The following is a 20,718-nucleotide window of genomic DNA, read 5'->3' as shown; positions in this document are numbered from 1 at the left end:
TCACCCTTTCTTTTTCTTTTTTTTTTTTTTGAGACAGAATCTCACTCTGTCGCCCAGGCTGGAGTGCAGTGCCGTGATCTCCACTCACTGCAAGCTCCGCCTCCCGGGTTCACGCCATTCTCCTGCCTCAGCCTCCCGTGTAGCTAGGACTACAGGCGCCCGCCATCGCGCCCGGCTAATTTTTGTATTTTTAGTAGAGACGGGGTTTCACTGTGTTAGTCAAGATGGTCTCGATCTCCTGACCTCGTGATCCACCCGTCTCGGCCTCCCAGCTCACCCTTTCTGTTAGGTGTTGAACTCTTTTGTAAAAATTCTCAAGCTCCTCTCCACGCACTCCTAGTCTGTACCATGGGGTAGCCCTGCATTCCAGTCATTTTTGGGGAGCATGCCATCCGCTTCATGACAATTTTAGTTTTGGCTTCCCAAGTTCCCTACAAGGACATTGACCGCAGAGATCCTCGCTCATCTTCCCTCCACCTAAAAGAGCTCTCTCTCAACCCATAACACTTACAAGATGTGAGCAGGTAACCTCGGGGGATGGCAAATACCACTACTATTTGCCACTATCTCCAATCTAAGAGGTTTGTGGAAATATATATTTTTCATATCTGTGTATATTTTCCTATTTGCTTTGTTTAAATACTTGGATCTACTTTCCTCTTTGAAAAATATTTGGCTATCTTCTGCTTCCCCAAATGCTTAGGTTTATGTCTACTAGAAATCTGATAGACAATAGCAAACATTTGTTAAGCACCTAGTATATCCTGAGAAAAACGCTAACTAGGGTTGACCACACCAGATGAAGTTTGCACAGGCAACATTATCTCATAAGGTGGATCCTGTTATCAACAGAGTGATCTGGGGGCCTCATGTGAGGCCAGATTGTCAGGGAAGGCTCTGATTTGGCAGGTCAGATCTGAGAGGACTGAGAGGCACACTCATTTTTGTTGAGCACTTCTAGGACATTTCACCCCCTAGAGATACACCCACGTGTGACATCACTTCGTGGTTCTCCCTGCTCCAAAGCACGTGGCTCTTCTAGGCCCTGGAGGCTTTTGCCATCACAAATGAAAACGTAGGCAGCCGCTCTCAGTCAGGAGCAAGAAGAGAAAGGTGTGAGGACAACGTGAGAGGGAGCCACAGGGACTGTCCCTGTCCAGGCTAAAGCTCTACGGAGGGCACGGAAGATACGTGGCACCCTGCAGGGCAGGACATTCTGAACACCAGGAAAGCAACATTATGGGTGAGAGGGGCCCTGAAGGATCCCTGGAGGAGGGCTATGGGACACATGACTGGTGTGGGGGTGGTAAGAGGTCACTCTGAAGTGGGAGGATGATGGCAAGAAGACCATGACCATGCGTGAGTTTATTAGTGTTCGCCGTGATATAGGGTGGGTGATATCTAGCCCTAAGCCAGATTCTCTGGGGCAAGTCACAGTTTAAGAGATGCGGCATCACTGTCCTATAGGGAGTAGCAGCTGGACACTAACTCCATAAAGGCCCAGGCTTAGGGAGGCTAGATATCAGTTCCTTGAGGACAGGAAGTGGTACCAGTTACAGGACTGAATAACCCTTGGCACAAGGTGCAACCAATAGCTCTGGGTGCACCAATGCTTGACAATTATCAGCAGATGACCAAGCTGTAATAGTGAACCTTTTGGAGGATGATGAATTAGCCTTCAACTCATTCATTCTTTTGATTCAACCTCATTTCAGAAAGCTTTTGTGTCAGAGGATGAGGCCATCAAACTGGTAATGAGGCTTCATTCTTTGACATGGATTCTGAAGTTTAGTCAAGCTTCTGTTAGTACAATTACAAATTAAGCATTCCTTTTCTTTTCCCAAAGGAAGGTCTGCTTTGAAACAGGCATACTGTCAGGCCTCTGAGCCCAAGCCAAGCCAGCCATCGCATCCCCTGTGACTTGCACTTATACGCCCAGATGGCCTGAAGTAACTGAAGAATCACAAAAGAAGTGAAATGCCCTGCCACACCTTAACTGATGACATTCCACCACAAAAGAAGTGAAAATGGCTGGTCCTTGCCTTAAGCGATGACATTACCTTGTGAAAGTCCTTTTCCAGGCTCATTCTGGCTTAAAGAGCTCCCCCACTGAGCACCTTGTGACCCCCACTCCTGCGCCAGAGAACAACCCCCCTTTGACTGTAATTTTCCTTTACCTACCCAAATCCTATAAAACGGCCCCACCCTTATCTCCCTTCGCTGACTCTCTTTTCAGACTCAGCCCGCCTGCACCCAGGTGATTAAAAAGCTTTATTGCTCACACAAAGCCTGTTTGGTGGACTCTTCACATGGACGCGCGTGACACATACATCTTCAATTGTCAATTACTCTTTTAGGGAAAAGGATCTGACAAATTGTCGCTGAACTGTTATTTTGCAAAAAATTAAAATGGTATTCTCTCTAATTCTCCTTGTAAGAAATTTATTTTTTTTCTTGTGACATTTTTTTCAGCAAAAATTTCTCTCAGGGTACTAGATTAGGGATTATTAAACTATACATGATCCCCACTGGACAGGTGGTAAAGTTACTAATCTTTCTCCTTTCTGTTCTAAACGTAACTATTTTGTCCTTCTAAAGAACATAGTCACAAAACTCCATTGCCATTAATTATGAGCTAGGTTCTGTTTGTTACCTCCATTCTCAACACTTCTAGTTTGCTCTGGGAGAAAGAAAATAGAGTCATACAAATACCAATATGTAACATCTAGCTAAAAGCCTTCAGATTTCAAACTTCTTCTTTATTGCATGCATAGGATACACACCGGGTGGGGGCGTTAAATTGTTCTAAACATACTAAGTAGTATATGTTTACCGCAGAAAAAAATAGCACATATAACAAGTAAAAAACAAACCCAACAAACCAAAACAAACACCACCTCCATCTCACTACTGTGGTGATACTACCATTAGCAGTCTGCGGTGAATCTATCCCTATTTTACATTGAAAGGACACAAAGATAGATGTGTACCCGCCCCCCCGCTACACCTTTGTTCTGCTCTCTAATCTTTGCACATACCAGAGATTTCGTAAGTTCTGTGAGCACCTGTTTTTCTGCACGTACCAGAGATTTTGTTTTGCACATACCAGAGATTTTGTAAGTTCTCAGACAAGGTCACAAGACGTGTTTAAGTAAGATAAACTCTTGCTGCCATAAACCTGCTCTCCCGCCTCAAAGGTTGAACCGAAATATCAGAAATGGCGGGAACCAATCATAGTTAGCCAAATCGCCTTGTTCAAACACTAGCCAATCATATATCTGATTTGTATAATAATTCTATGCCCACTTTTCTTAGACTATATAACACTGCTCGGAGCTCAGTGGGGGAGCTCTCCTGCCCGTCTCGTTTCGCGAGCGAGGGAGAGTTCCAGGTTCGAACCTGTAATAAAGATCCTTGCTGCTTAGCTTTGACTCTGGACTCTGGTGGTCTTCTTCGGGGAATAAACGGTCTGGGCATAACAACATGTAACCCAAATAAATTAGGGCTGTCTCAGGGCCAGTCCAAACATGGTGTTGCATCTGAAAGAAACACAGATATGCTACAGAAGCCTGGAAAAAGAACGTAAGTATCAATGTCTCCTGATAAGAGAAGTCCAAGCAAGAAACAGACTGTGTAAAATATCGTAAAACCCTCTGAATCTTCTGTACTCTGCCTTTTCTTCTTTTTTTTGAGATGGAGTTTCACTGTCACCCAGGCTGGAGTGCAGTGGCACAATCTCGGCTCACTGCAACTTCTGCCTCCCAGGTTCAAACAATTCTCCTGCCTCAGCCTCCTAGTGGCTGGGATTACAGGTATGCGCCACCACGCCTGGCTAATTTTTGTATTTTAGTAGAGATGGGGTTTCGCCTTGTTGGCCAGGCTGGTCTGGAACTCCTGACCTCACGTGATCCACCCACCTCGGCCTCCCAAAGTGCTGGGATTACAGGCGTGAGCCACCGCGCCCGGCCCACTCTCTGCCTTTTCTAAGTCCCACACCCTGCGGCAGTTGTCCAATCTCTTCTCCTTTTCAGAGAGGAGGCAGAAATCTCCTTTCTTTCTCCTTATTCTCTCCCCTAAAATTCCAGAGCACCATTCTCACCTCTTCCTCCTCTTCCCACCTTCTAGATCTCTTCTTCCATAGATAGCTCCCTGCCTTTTCTTTCCTAACTTCTTCCTGTACTCCTTTTCTTCTATTATCTAAATAAGCATTGCAAAAAAAAAAAAAAAAAAAAAGTTTCAGCAATTCCTGAAGAGAGGGGAATGGAGATGAGGGTTCCGGAAGGGAGAAGGAGGAATTTTTAATTTAATTTTACTTTAGAGATGGAGTTTCGCTCTTGTCATCCAGGCTGGAGTGCAATGGCACGATCTCGGCTCACTGCAACCTCCGCCTCCTGGGTTCAAGCGATTCTTCTGCCTCAGCCTCCCGAGTAGCTGGGATTACAGTTGCCTGCCACCACGCCTGGCTAATTTTTGTAGTTGCTTTTTAGTAGAGATGGGGTTTCACCACGTTGGCCAGGCTTGCTTTCATAATTTTATACTAATGTTTATTTATATTCATAGAAAATATTTTATATTCATCTACTTTAATATTTTTGTCCACTGCATTTAAGATACTGAAACAGAGGTCCAGGAAGATTAGCTTGCCTATGGTCTCAGAGCCAGTAAGTAAAGGAACCAGGCCAGTGAGGGCTCCACAGAGCAGCCCCATTCTGCCTCGGCCTCACTGTGGACTCCTGTGGCTGGAGGTTGAAAGCAGACGGGACTAGGTGAATTCTGAATTGTTGCAGTCTCAGTGAGAAGAGGACTGCCAGGACACTGGGTGAATGCTAACAGACACTGGGGGAAACCTTTATCTGGGGGTGCTAGTCAAGGAGAATAACAGGAGTCACCTCTTAGACAAGTGTTGGCAAAGGAGATGGGAGGATTTCAGGTTTCTGAGACTAACTTCTCTTTCTCAAGAGGGTTATATCCTTATTGTTGATCTCAGCCCTTGTCAAAATCTTCTGGGGAAGAATTTTTTTTTTTTTTTTTTTTTTTACCTCCAGGGCTCATCATGACAGAACTATGTAAAGGAATTACCTGCTGGGTGAGGTCTGGGTAGGAGCAAACATCACTGAAGATTCACCGGGCAGAGCGGGCAAACCTACTGGTGCTGTTGGATGCTGGTGGAAGATCCAAGCTCCGCTGCCTGTTCTCAGAAGCAGGTGGCTGAAACATGGTTTCTGGGACTGAGTTTTGGCTAGGTAATTGTACCTCCAGATGTGCACACACGCATACATGTGCCTGTCTAGCTACAATTTCAAAGCGACAGCAAACAAACAAGAGTAGCCATCAGACCTAATGCTGGCTGAGCTGCTAGGAGATACAATGCAGGTAGTATATGCATTTCAACTCCTGGTTCTTAGGAATGGAAGTTTAAATGTGGAGTGCAGATGGTGATGCTGGTCAAAGTGAGGAGGTGGTTTACTTTCTGGACAGCTGCCTTGGCTTCCAGATCTCACTAGAATGGGCAGATCTTTTCTAGAGGTCTGTGACATACAATTTTAGGGGGAAAAATAGAAAGTAAATCACCCATAATAAGTGCTAAGTTCTAAAAGTGACAGTTGACTTGTCCTTCCAGATAGTTCCAGCCTTGGTGGGATTTAATGCAGAAGAGATGACATGTCAGAGTGACTGGACTGTGGGGCGATCGTATGCACACGATGAAGTTTTGCATAAAGGTGATACCAATGTAGCTCCTCATCACAGCCTAGACTATTTAGGTTCTGCTCGGGCAACGGATCAAAAGTCCCAGCACAAAAAGACCTGTGTGCGCAGAAACTGCTGCTTCGGGGTCCAGTCCCTCCACAAGATGAAAGCACTAAGTACGGCAGGTTCCATCATAACTCTGTGGCCTGCTCGTCTGGGCTTTGGTCATCCACAGGTTCCAGGAACTCATCTCACAGGGCAATCTCAGTGCAGGCCAGACCTTGAGCAAGGCCAAGATGGCGATGCCCATTAATGGCTTTCATCTTTGGCTCAGCAGGTGGATACTGGGATTAGTCACTTCCTATTTTGTTGAGTTTGCCAAATACATTTTGGACCTTGAAAAAGTCCTTATGCGATCGCAATATGATGCTTCGGCAGAGTCCTGTCCACTTTCCACTGGCCTTGGCAGGTGGTTGAGTATTATGAGAGCAACTAGGGCCTAAATTGTGAAATACAAACGTTACTTTGTTTTTGTAGAAAGACCAGATGAAAATAACACAAAATGTTTTGGTAATTTTGTTAAAAATGCAATCTGTGCTTGAATAACTTAAATCTAAGCCTGGCTTTATGTTTCATTTAAACCTTTTTTACTCAGGCAAAATAGCAATATTTGAAGGTAAAAATAGGTTTGTAATGATTAGGAAAGATTCTCCTAATTGCACTTTGCAAACCAATTGTACCAGAGAAAACTGAACTGGTTCTGAGTATGTTAGTACTGTTATTAGGATTTTCACCTCTCAAGTGAATAGTGCTTTACGATTTATATGTGAAAGTGCTTTCGCATTTAATGTCTAATAATCACACAGTCTTCTTTGAAATGCCTTGAACTTTAAGAACAAATCCAGGTTGAAAGAAGAGGTACTCAGAGAAATAGTGTGAGTCAGATCTCTCTGGAGAATCAGATCTCTCTACTGGAACCCCTGTGTGCAGGGTTTTCTAGTGTGTAGATGACCACGTCTGGGGGCCTAACATTCTAGCCACTATCTGGTCTGCTTCTTAAAGATGGTCTTGTTTTAATTAACACAACCTTTTGGCTGCAGATCTGATGGGGATGGAATTGGGAAGTGCCAAGGGACCTTGAAGGAACACACGTGATTTTTCTCCATGTAGAAACAACAGGCTAAGAGAGTCTCCTGAGAAAAGCTGGGTTTATGAGATAACCAGCTCTACCTGGAGAAGCTTTTGAAAATCAAAAACAAAAACTCAACTTTACAACTGTGTATCTGGACCAAACACCTGAGTAACTGTCGGTAAATCCTTTATTATGTGACACTGCCCATGCCTGGATATGAGGGACAGCGTATACTCCAAGGAACAACATCTCTTGCAGGGTTTCACTTCCTAAAAAGCTACTGAAGAAAAAAAACCACTGAAGTCATGGGACAAAGGGCTATTCCTCTGCGTTAAATAGGAACGTCCCCTGGAGGGAGAATTCCACTTCCTCTGCCAACTAGCAACCCTGCTGGCAGCTGTGTTTGAGAAAAGCGTGCCTATCAACTAATGATGTCTAGCCCCTCTCCTGGTTCCTGAATGGAGAGTCTGTGTTGGTGGTATTGATATCCACCATTAACAAAAACTTGGCTTACTTTCAAAAATGTAGATCCTTTTAGGAATTCTTCAATATAACAAAGGCAATGGTTTCCCATTTTTGTGTTAACTGTATGTTTGCCCTAATTTGATGGATCGCCTTTTGATTTTTATATAATTTTCTCATTTTCCAGATTTCCATTCAGGGTCCTCAGGCTGAAATTAGGCATATCCCATGGCCCAGGTTGGTGGCGCACAACTAGTTCTCCATAAATCTCTATTGCGTCTCCAGAGGAGATTCAATGAGAAGATATTTTAGGAAACAGGGTTGTGAACCTTTGTGCTCAGTGATGTTTAAGTTGACTGACCATTTCAATTTTGGAAATTATAGTCCATTAACATGAAAAAAAGGCAATTACATGTTTGTATATTTCTACCTATGCTTGTGCTTTTTGCAAATGTTTATAAAGAGTGCCATGATAAAATAAAATAATTTTGTGTTTGCTTCTGGTGACAGTAAATTTTATATATAAAATACAATTACTGACCAGGCTTGGTGGCTCACACCTATAAATGCTAACACTTTGGGAGGCTGAGGCAGGTGGATCACCTGAGGTCAGGAGTTTGAGACCATCCTGGCCAATGCGGTGAAACCCCGTCTCCACTAAAAATGCAAAAATTAGCTGGGCGTGGTGGCGCACACTTGTAGTCCCAACTACTCAGGAGGCTGAGGCAGAAGAATCGCTTGAACCCGGGAGGTGGAGGTTGCAGTGAGCCAAGATCGCGCCACTGAACTCCAGCCTTGCGACAGAACAAGATTCTGTCAAAAAAAAAAAAAAAAAAAAAAAAAAAAAAGCAATTACTTACCTAAAAGCTTTAGGATGGTTAAACAAACCAACCAAACCTTCTGCTGAACATTTGAGTTTCACTGATTATGATGGGAGGTTCAAATATATGATTACTTCATAAATGGACGCGAAAAAGGTCTGATAGGCAGTTTTCAATTAGAGTTATTGTTCTGTTTCCATATTAATAGAAACCAATTAGATATTATGAATAGATTGGGTATTTAGCTCAGGCATAACATAAAATGCAAGACTAAAAAGAAAAACGAACATACAGTATTCTTTTTTACTATGTTGCTATGAGGTTTAATATATTTAGTATATACTTTTTGTATGATCCATTAGGGCAAGGCATTTCCTGGCATTGAACATTTACTTAAAATATCTGTGGTTAAGTTATCATAATGAATATTACTAATGTGTAATTCATTAATACCAACAAGCCAGCATCTTACATGATGTTTGGTACTTAGCAGGTATTTGAGACTATGCTCAGGTTTTTGCAAAACCTGTCTAGCTCTTGTTTGCCTACAAATAACATTGACAATACAGTTCGTTTCTAACATAGGAGAAACTTGATTTTGGAGCCTTGCCCCTCAAACCTGGTCCTGATTACTGCTTCAACTCCTGTTTATATAATTCTACACAATTTTGGCAGGATTCAAGAGCACATACCAGGGTGTTGGCTTTTACGAATCTCCTGGGATGTGAATGTCACGCTGACTGGATGAACCCTGGCCACAAATCCCAGACAAGCACAATGACTCTATTTATTCAGACTTGGCTGCATGAATGCAGATTGACTCTGTGGGTAATAAATTTTCACACGCCAAGAGCTTCAGGATCAACCAAGCTGATCCTGAGAAGAAAAATGCACCTCAGGAAGCAGAGTTGGGCTGCAAAAACCTCCTATGTTTTTATTTCATGTGTGCATATCATTCAGCTAATTCATTTAGTTACTGATTGACATGTACTGTCAATGCTTTCAGACATTTTAAAAGCTCTGCTTTGTGTTATGCAATTGTCATATTAAAAAGAAACAAGGGAAAAAATGAAGAGCTTCCATTACAATTGGCAATCTGCTTTTAATAGTACACCCCAAACTGATGTGAGTCATCCAGTAATCTCTATGGTAAAGAGCACAGAATTGAGATGGGAATGTTTCTTGTGCTGCTCCATAAGAAACCAAGGGAAACAGCAATAAGAACTGCAATTTTGTGCTCAGAGCAACCTCACCTACAATCTTCGTATCTTGATGAAGTGAGGCTTTCGATTATTTCTAAGAGACACGATTATTACTCTATGCATTATAAATAAGAAAATAATTGGCTCTTTAATTTGCAGATTTATGTTAATGATCTAGATATCTATTAAATTAATTGCATGCTCTCCAAACATTGATTGAGGATTAAAAGGTAACTTTTCATTGTGCAAGAAGTAAATTAACGCCAATGGGGAAATTTCCCCCTACAGATTAGATCCAATGATTGTTGCCTGTAAAATTAAAATAGTCAGTTAAAGTGGACAAACCATGCTCATTTAAAGAGAAAAAGGTGGCTACATAGTTAAAAATGAAAAGACTGCCCAATATGTTTGGATAACGTAATTACTGGAAGCTGCAGGCATGTACATAGCCATTCAATTTAGATCTCTGGTCCCTTCCTTTCCCTAAGCTATGTGTTTGTCATCTCCGAAAAACCTGTCTGCAGTTGACACTATCTCGGCTGCTCCTTGCTGAAAGTCTTAATCATGTGTCCCTCTCCTCATGCCTTAGCTACAGTAATGCCATCTATATATTTGCTTGTGTCCAACCTCCCAAGCTTACCCTGACTTGAGAGGCAGAGCTCATCTTTTTGCCAAATAGGAAGACTTGCAATATAATTCATCACTCCCTTCCTAATCTATTATTATTATTTTTAGTACTTAATGTCTTAAGTCTTCTAATTCCTTCACACTGTTTCATAAAAACATTGGCCTTTGGAATTGTTAAAACCAACAGTTACAGAAAGGAGATCAAACAAATTACTCCAGGTATCACATGCCTTTCATTTACTCAGATAAATAAGAAAACTGATTCTCAAATCTTTTGTGCTATTTCCAGTTGGAACCTCATCCGGTATGAAAACCATAGGTGCAACCATAAGGCTATGCTTCCATTTCATTTATGTCTGTAAACTTTCTAAGGAAACCCCGTCACAACCCCAGCACTAGAGGCTACAGCCAAAATTTGGTTATCCTTGAAAGGGAAGGCTGTGGAGAAACCCAGTCTCTTGGTTTTGAAGGCTTCTGTTTGAGATAACTTATGAAAACTTGTAACTTCAATATAGCTTGATGTAAGCATCTTTAAGAAGTGGCTATAGACATTTCCATGGAGATTGGATAAATGCTTTTTTCTCAAATAGGTTATTTTTGTATTAATCTACAGCCAACTTAAGATATTGGGCCTTATATTTTTGTCATCTCTGTCAATACTTTTGATGTTTGGATAGAACTCATTTGAAAAATCACAGAGTTCAGGAAAAGGAACAAAGACAGAGCAAAGGTCATCTTTGATACTGTACAATGGACAGTGGGAAATACTCTCAACTGAAGGCATCACTATGCATTTATCCATGCATTCATTCAACAAATATTTAGCAGTTCTGCTGTGCCAGACACAGTCCCTGCCCTCAGGAAACTTCCAGTTTAGCTGCTGTAGACAGTTAGAAAAAGTAAACATAACATGTAACTAAAATTACAATGAGATTTAGGTAAAAAGATGAAGGATACTGTGAGAAGGACTAACCGGGAGTCGATTAGATAAGAGGGAGGTCTCCCTGAGGAAGTGAAAGTTATGCTGCACCTCCAACATGAGTAGGTGTTCGCAAGGCAAAAATGAGGGAGTAGAGGCCTATGGAGGCCCCGAGGCAGCTGAGCTCAACTTCCTGCAGCAGCTGAGCTCAGCTTCCTGCAGGAGCTGAGAGAAGGGCTAGGCTTCAAATGAGCTCAGTGTGAAGATGAGACGTGGACAAAGCCAGATGGTGCAGGGTAGTGGCGGCCATGCCGAGGGCTCTGAATTTGATCCCAGGTGGGATGGGAAACCCATTTAAGATTTTAGACCAAGGAATTACTTGATCTGATTTTTAAAAGATCACTGTGGGGAGGCTGTATTACAGAGGGCAGGGAACAGAAATATGATAGTTCATACCAGACTGGTTTAGACTAGCTGGGAATGGAAAGAGGTAGATGGACCAATATTTAATTTTAGAGGCTGAGTTTATAGGACTTAGAGATGAGGTGACTACCTGAGTGAGGAACAGGGAATCATCAAGGATGAGTCTGAAGTTTCTAGGCTTGAATAGCTGGGCATTTGGCAGTGCTAGTTTTGGAAATGGGAACACTAACAAGAGGAACATGTTTGTGTGTCTTGGGTAGAGCGGTGGCAAAGGCCAGAAGTCCAGTTGGGCACAGAGTGAATTTGAAATGTCTGTGAGACATCCAAATGGAAAAGTCAAGTAGGTTTGCGGTTCAGAAGAGAGTTCTGAGCTGAGGATATAACTTTAGAAATTGTCAGTATATAAAAATTGAAGGTCATAGGAATGGATGAGATCACCCAGAGAACAGACATGGAGAAGAAAAGTCAGGAATAAACACGGAAAGTTTCTAACATTGGGGAGAAAATCTGAGTCAGCAAAAGAGCCTGAGAAGAGAAGCCGGAGAGGCAGGACCCAAACCAGGAGAGTGTGGGGTTAGACTCCTACAGAGAAGTGGGTAATGAACAGTGTTCAATGCTGTAAGTCATATAGTAAGACAGGGGACTGAAAAGAGCCCAGTATAATTGGCTCTATGGAGGTCACTGGGGGCCCAATGAGGAGCATTTCTGGTAAAGAGATGGGGCATAATGAGATCAAAAGAACAAGTCTCTAAGTAGCTCTGAGGAAACGGATGAACTTTGGATAGGAGCAGGGCACTGTCCTCTCGCAACAGGAGAGCCGGGGGAGGATGAGTGAAGATGGAAGCAGGGGTGCAGATGTGGTATTGAGAAGTTTTAGGTTTCTCTGCTAGAAGTCAGTCAGCCATGGCATGAGGTACAGAAATAAAGATAAATAAGATACACAGTGAAATTCAGGTTGTTTACTCATGAAGTTGGGAAGACAGAAAACTACATTTGTATTATCTATTATTATAAATTCTGTAACAAAGGTTACAGGATATTAAGGGAGAAAGCTTGCAAAATGACAGTATCAGTGAATTGTTATAAGTTATGTATATATAGCACAATACCTAGAATAGCCACTAAAAAAGCTGTACAAAGAGACATACACAAAAATGTTACAGACAAATCAAAGTAGAAGTCAAAAGGTTTAAGGAATACACAGAAAGGCAATAAAAAAGAAAAAGAAAATAAAAACCAGGAAGAAACCCAACAAAAAATAGAGTGGTAGACGTAAGCTTTAACAAATCAATAATTACATTAAATGTAAATGGCCTAAATGTATCAATTAAAAGAAACTGGCAAAGTGAATAAAAATATGACAACTATTAATATATGCTGTATATAAGAAACTCATTTCAAATATAACAATATTGGTAGGCTGAAAGTGAAAAAATGGAAAAAAGTTACATTATGAAAGTATTAACCAAAAGAAAGCAGGAGTAGCTATACTGCTATCAGAAAAAGTAGACCTCAGAGCAAAGAAAATGACCAGAGACAGAGTGGGTCATTACATAATGATAGAAGGGTCAATCTAGCAACAATACAGCAATCCTAAATGTACACACACCAACTAACAGAGCTGCGAAATATGTGAAAACAACCTGATTGAAGCAATAAATCCACAGTGATAGCCAGAGACTTCAACACCTCTCTCTCAACATTAGATAGAGCAATTAGACAGAAAGTCCAGAAAAGATACAAAAGAACATCAAATAAGATAAATATAATTGATATTAATAGAACTCTCTAACCAACAACAGCAGAATATACATTCTTTTAAGTACCTATAAAACATATACCAATACAAACCATATCTTGGGTGATAAAAAATCCTCAACAAATGTATAAGAATTGAAATCATACAGACTATGTTCTCTGACCATAAAGAAACCAAACTAGAAACCAATAAAAATTAAGATTAAGGGGGATCTCTGAGCACTTAAAAATTAAACAACACATTTCTAAATAATCTACGAGTCAAAGAAGAAGTCTTATTGAACTGAATGACGACGAAATACAACACATCAATATTTGTGGGATAAAGTTTATAGCATGGCTGAGAGTCAAATGTATAGCACTAAATACTTATTGTACCATAAAAAAGAACGAATCTCAAGTCAATAATCTAATCTCCCTCAAGAAACTAGAAAAAGGGTAAAAATGTGCCCAAAGCAAGCAAGAGGAGGGAAATAAAGATAAGAAATCAGTGAAACTGAAACAGAAAAATCAAATAGATAATATTAATGCAACAAGCTAGTTCTTTCAAAAGATCAACACAGTTAAGAAACCTCTAGCAAGACTGATAAAAAAAAGAAAGAAGACAAATGATGAGTATCAGTAATGAAACAGGGGCTGACACTATAGATTTTGCAGTCGTCAAAAGGATAATAAAGGAATACTATAAACAACCCTATCCACATAAGCATGACAACTTAAGTGACACAGATAGACTTATTACTGAAGAGCACAGTACCACACACACCCAGTATGAAACAGATAATCTAATAGCCCTATGACTATTAGATAATCTGAGGAGCTCTATAACTATTAAAATTTTTTTTGGCTGGGCATGGTAGCTCACGTCTGTAATCCCAGCACTTCAGGAGGCCGAGACAGGTGGATCACGAGGTCAGGAGATTGAGACCATCCTGCCTAACATGGTGAAACCCGTCTCTACCAAAAAATACAAAAAATTAGCTGGGCATGGTGGTGGGTGCCTGTAGTCCCAGCTACTCAGGAGGCAAGGCAGGAGAATGGCGTGGACCCAGGAGGTGGAGCTTGCAGTGAGCCAAGACTGCACCACTGCACTCCAGCCTGGGGGACAGAGCGAGACTCCATCTCAAAAAAACAAAAAAAAAATTTTTTTTTTAAGACCATGTTGGCCAGGCTGGTCTCAAACTCCTGACCTCATGATCTGCCCTCCTCAGCCTCCCAAAGTGCTGGGATTATAGGCATGAGCCACCATGCCCGGCCAGGAAATAGAATTTTTAACTTTAAAAATCTCCAGGCCCATATGGTTTTACTAGAGAATTCTGCTAAATAATTAACATCTTTTTTTCTATTTTTTTTTGAGATGGAGTCTTGCTCTGTCACCCAGGCTGGAGTGCAGTGGCACGATTTTGGCTCACTGCAACCTCTGCCTCCCAGGTTCAAGTGATTCTCTTGCCTCAGCCTCCCGAGTAGCTGGGATTACAGGCGCATGCACCATGCCTGGCTAATTTTGTATTTTTAGTAGAGATGGAGTTTCATCATGTTGGTCAGGCTGAACTCTATGATTTTTCAAGTGAGTTCTATCCAAACATCAAAAGTATTGACAGAGATGACAAAAATATAAGGCCCAATATCTTAAATTGGCTATATATTAATACACAAATAACCTATTTGAGTAAAAAAGCATTTATCCACTCTCCATGGCTATAGCCACTTCTTAAAGATGCTTCCATCAAGCTAGATTGAGGTCTCGAACTCCTGACCTCAGGTGATCCACCCACCTTGGCCTCCCAAAGTGCTGGGATTACAGGCCTGAGCCACTGTGCTTGACCTAACATCATTTTTAAAAAACATAGTCTTTTTGAGAAAAGGGCAGGGGACCCTTCTCAATTCATTTTATAAGGTCAGTATTACCCTGATATCAAAACTAGACAAAGACAGTACAAAACAGAAAACTTCCAATCAATATCCCTCGTGAACATTAAAAAGACAAATGTGTGGTGAGGATGTAGAGTAACTGAAATTCTCTTACACTGCTGGTGGGAGTGTCAACTGGTGGAACCATTTTGGAAAATGGTTTGAGATAATTTACTCAAATGAAAATGGTCTAAATGTATTAATTAAAATGTATCCGTAGGGTGTGTAAATATGCACACACCCTACTGTTCAGCATTTATACTTCTGGGTATAGACCCAACAAAAAAGTTCCCATGTGCTCAAGAAATGACCTGTACAAGGATGAAAAGACCTGTACAAGGACGCTAATAAGAGCACACTATTTTACCCCCCAACCCCCACCGAAATATCCACGTGCCCGTTAGCAGTGGAATGAGTAAGTAAATTATGGCGTACACACATAATGAAACAGGATACAGCAATGAAAATGAAAAAACTTCAATGACAGGTAACAACATGGGTGAACAATGTGGAACGAAAGAAGCCAGACACAAAAGAGTACATGCCAAATAATTCCATTGATATAAAGTGCAAAAATAAGCAAAATTACACTATGGTGTTAGAAAACAGGAAAGTGGTTATTCTTCTGCAGAGTAGTGACTGGTGGGAGCATGGGGGCACCTGGGAGGCTGGTCATGTCTGTGTTTTCATCTTGATATTGGTTATATCATACATATATATATATATAAAATCATTTTTAAAGACACATCATTTTTATAAATCATATACAAACAGGCTGGGCACGGTGGTTCACGCCTGTAATCCCAGCACTTTGGGAGGTCGAGGCAGGTGGATGACTTGAGGTCAGAATTTTGAGACCACTCTGGCCAACATGGTGAAACCCAGTCTCTACTGAAAATACAACAATTAGCTGGGTGTGGTGGCAGGTGCCTGTAATCCCAGCTACTTAGGAGGCTGAGGCAGAAGAATCACTTGAACCTGGGAGGCGGAGGTTGCAGTGAGCCAAGATCGCACCATTGCCATTGCACTCCAGCCTGGATGACGAGTGAAACTCCGTGTGTGTATGTATATGTGTGTGTGTGTGTATATATATAGTGTGTGTGTGTATATATATGTGTGTATACACACACACACACACAAAATGCTTATTGGATCTAGTGACATGAAGATGATGGGTGACCTCAAGTTTTGATGAAGTGGCAGGCTTGGGGATCTAGCATTAATTCCAATTTTACAAACAGAGACACTGAGGCAGAGAGCAGTTCAGAGTCTGGGCCAAGGTTACAAAACTAAGTAGCAGAGTGGGGATTTGAATCCCTGGCGTGGGGCGGCTATGCTCTTAACCACTCTTAACTCAGATAGGAGTGTTCAAAAGCACGAAGTCTGAGGCGATCTGAGGAAGGGCAGGCAGGTATACCAACCTGAAGCTCTCATAGACACCTCTTTATTACAGTGGCACATGGGCTGGTTGGACCAATATTCACAAAGACAGCCAGATATAATGTCAGAAAAGGTTCAGGATTTTCACACACTGTACTATGTTTATTGAGTCAAGGGATTTTTAAAATATTTTGGGTTTAAGGTACAAACTCTGATTTTACATCCAGAAAAATCATTTATGTTAAATGTTCAATTATCTCGGAATGCCAGGGAATGATTGTGTGTGTGTGTGTGTGTGTGTGTGTGTGTGTGTGTGCACAGGCTATGCTGTTTCAGGGATAAAGCATAGTTTGGTCTTGAAGAGAAAAAAATACCGTATCATTTGTCTTGTTTAAAAGTAGGGGAATTACAATTTTGTGATTAGACCAGGGTATAATTACAGGCCAAAGCAGGACAACTTAATGCAATTACTGTTGAAGCAATAACTTAAAGTATCATATGTGAAGCCACTGTCTGGAGTCTTAATTAGGAAAAAGGGATTACTGTATAAAATTATTCATCCTGTCAGTTCCTTTTATTGCAAAAATAGGAAGGTATATTCACATAGGAATTAAATGCAAGAATAAAGGATCTGACCTGTACCTTCATAACACAATATTATCAGTGAGTACAGAATGGAAGGGAGTAGCTTAAAAAGCAAAATGAGTCAACTAAAAGCTCTCGCGGCCTTAGAGAACACGTATAGTATGTCATGAGTAATGTTTATTAAAATTGAGTTTTCATTGGAAATACTTCCTGGAAATAGCTCAGGAAATTATTTCCAAATTTAAAAAGGTTTGCAGATTGAAATAGTCTGTGAACCCTTTTTCTAATAAAAAGCATACACAATTTACATGTTTGATATGATTTAATCCATAATCTATGTATCCACGCCACTTAATGGGAAAAAACACAAAGAGATGAAATCATTTGCTTATCGTCATGTAGATAAGAAGCCAAAATTAGGAGTGAAGCCATTCTCCATTTCGGCTGAGACTGCTGTGTGGCAGGTATCTGGCTGCCCTGGAAACAAATCAACAGATCTCTAAAAAACTCAAAGCCTCAGTGGCCTTCTTTGCCCAGTTAACCTTCTTCCACTGGGTATTCTCCACCTGCCAATCTGGTTTCCAGACTCCTCAAGCTCTTCTCCCTTTTTGGTGCCTCAGTTTCTCCCATGAGATGAGCAGCCTCTTTTTGTGACCTCATAGCTATGCTATGCTCAGATACTCTTACTTGAAATTCTCCTTTGACTTTTTTTTTTTACCCTGTCTCAGACAGAGACTCGCTCTGTTGCCCAGGCTGGAGTGCGGTGGTGCGATCTCGGCTCACTGCAAGCTCCGCCTCCTGGGTTCAGGCCATTCTCCTGCCTCAGCCTCCCCAGTAGCTGGGACTACAGGCACCTGCCACCACGCCAGGCTAACTTTTTGTATTTTTAGTAGAGACAGGGTTTCACCGTGTCAGCCAGGATGGTCTCGATGTCCTGACCTCGTGATCTGCCGGCCTCGGCCTCCCAAAGTGCTGGGATTACAGGCATAAGCCACCGTGCCCAACCTCTCCTTTGACTTTTATTTAACCTCTGCTTGCTCTCTCTGTACATTATTTGTATTTGCATGTCTAGACAGCAAATCATCTGCATAGCATTTCATGATACTTTTCTATTAAGTTCACTATTCCAAAACCAATAGAATAGCATTAGTATTTTGTATTGCATACAAAAATGACTTATTAAAAAAAGCCTCTCTGAATTTTCTTTCTACACATCACATGTATCTAAACTTGACAAAATGCAACATGGGGGATGAGAAAAAGAAAATAGAAGTGTAGAAAAATCTGCCTTTAGTGTTTTTAAACTTGCTTTGAAATACAAACATTTCTTGAAATGCAGAAGTGAAAGTGATGAATGTTAAGTGGATATTTTTTCACCTTAACTGACTGATCAGAAGAGTATTTATGACCCCCTAACTGATGTCTGGAGCTGATAAATCAACACCAGGGGAGAATATTTCAAGCACATTTATCATTTAAGACAAACAGCCTATACCGAGCATGATTATTTTTTATTCATCATTTTGGCTCACCTCTACGTTTGCTCCTTCTCAATGTTAATAATATCTGTATAAGACTTCTCAATATTTAATGTTACAGATTGCCTGTTGCGTGCTGATGAAGTTAAGGTCATATGTTTGATCTCCAGAAGGCTGGTTAGCTAAATACACACACACAAACACACACACACAAACACACACACATACAAACACACACACAAACACACACACAGAAACACACACACAGAGACACACACACAAACACACACACACATACAAACACACACAAACACACACAGAGACACACACAAACACACACACACAGAGACACACACACACACACAAACACACACACACATAAACACACACACAAACACACACAGAGACACACACAAACACACACACACACACAGAGACACACACACAAACACACACACACAGAGACACACACACACAAACACACACACAGAGACACACACACACACATACACACACAAACACATACACAGAGACACACACACACAAACACACACAAACACACACACACAAACACACACACACAAATAAAAAAGGAAAAAAAAAGGGCTCTATTTCTGAGGGAAGCCTGATCTTAGCTTCCTTATAATACCCATTGGTGGTCTCAACATCATAAAAACTACAGAATTCAAGGCTTAAGGGAAATTATGGGCAAGCTACTTTAACATACTGACCCAACTGCATAGAAGCTCACACTTAGCAGACGAAAGACCAGCATCCTGAGTGCCACCATTCAGCTCCGTTAAAACCCAGCACAGTCCACCAGGTCACTGTTCTCAGGGTCACCTCCAAAGGATGCTGACATAAAAGAGAATCTTACCTGTTCATTCTCCTCTTCATCACTGCTTAGCTTAAGGTCATCTTCCAGCATTCTGAAAGAAGGTACAAAGAGGTACAGATAGTTAGTGGATTCAGAATAATTTGGCATCAAAATATCACCTTAATGTTGCTAATAGAGCAACATTTCGGAAATAAGTCTATTTGATTTCCTATTTTTTTCTTTCCTTTTTATGCACTTCTCCTCTGGTGCACTTAGGAAATAGCAGATAGTCCCATCACAAAAATTAACCCTCACAACAGTCATCACCTAAGACGGGCAGCTTTCAGAAGATGCTGTGTTAGCAGGGAAATAATACTTAACCATAACGTATTGTATATTTCAAAATAGCTAGAAGAGAAGAATTGGAATGTTCCCAACAGGAAGAAAAGATAAATATTTGAGGTGACGAATATCCTAGTTACCCTGATTTGATCATTACACATTGAATACCTGTATCAAAATATCACACATTCCTGAAAATAGCAATAAAAAAGAAGATGCTTTTTTTCTTTCTCCTCTGGGCAGTTTGCATTCCACAATTACTTGTTTAGTGTTTTCCAAGCTCCCAGTAATGGGCTGTGTCTCCATGCCTGCCCCAGGGGCTTTCATGGTAAAGACCGAAGAGAACAAGAGCCATAAAGCCATAAACTTGAGTTGTGAGCGAAGCTTCTCAGGCCATCCATCAGTCAAAGAGCTGGAAAAGATGTTGTCTCCCAGATCCTATCTAGTGGGGCAACCAAGCAGGAGGGCGCGTTCAGAAAAGCCTGTGAAGGTGATTCCCCAGCCCACCCAGATCCCCCCATTCATCCTGAGGAGACAGCGGGGAGGCATGAAGTTAAAAGTGAAAAAAAGAAACACAACTTCAGACTCTGTTATTTGTGATGATAGCACTGTATTCTTTTCAGCATGGCTAAATTGTTTCTTTATAGAATAGTAGTTTTCAGATTAATTCACTTCAAAAGAAACCTTACTCAGAAGTGCACTGTATAAAAGCGGGCTCTCCACGCAGAGACGCTCTGAGGGAGCAGGGGAGAGCCCGCTTCTGAGGGACCCTGGGGCTCCACACATCAGTGCGAAGGCCGCTGAGCCCTTGTGCTCAAAGGCCTCATTGAAGCCAGCTTCCAAAGGCTGTCCCCTAAAATGTACCCGGTGTCCTTTAAAAGCCAGTTGTAGGCCCATCACTGATACATGCCTCTGAACATTCGTAGAAGTCATTTCAGTCACTTTTGGGGCAAACTAGGGGGTAAAGAACTGGCAGGATAAGGCATGGCCCAGGCTCTGCCGCACCTGTCTATGCATTTGGGGCGAGTCGCTTCATGCACCCTGCCCCCGTTTCCCTATTTGTGAAGTGACGGGTTATAGAGGGCAATCCTAAGGTTGAATCCTGCTTTAGATTCCGTCGCTTTAGATTCCGTCGTGAGTCTACAAAATAAATACGCTCCCCAGTTTCGTCAA

General features: G+C 41.4%; 1 protein-coding gene across 5 annotated transcripts in view; it reads right to left on the bottom strand.

The window, feature by feature from the left end:
* AFF3 (AF4/FMR2 family member 3) overlaps window positions 1–20,718 on the bottom strand; it is a 599,573-nt gene that overhangs the window by 117,518 nt on the left and 461,337 nt on the right. For all 5 annotated transcript variants that reach the window (XM_009184764.4, XM_009184766.4, XM_017947790.3 and 2 more), the window contains one exon: window positions 19,264–19,315. In XM_009184764.4, the coding sequence (XP_009183028.2) occupies window positions 19,264–19,315 (52 nt within the window). The remainder of the gene's footprint in view (window positions 1–19,263; window positions 19,316–20,718) is intronic.

This window comes from Papio anubis, chromosome 14 (genome assembly GCF_008728515.1).
Source record: "Papio anubis isolate 15944 chromosome 14, Panubis1.0, whole genome shotgun sequence".
Lineage (NCBI taxonomy): Eukaryota > Metazoa > Chordata > Mammalia > Primates > Cercopithecidae > Papio > Papio anubis.
This window is presented reverse-complemented; position numbering and strand designations above follow the sequence as displayed.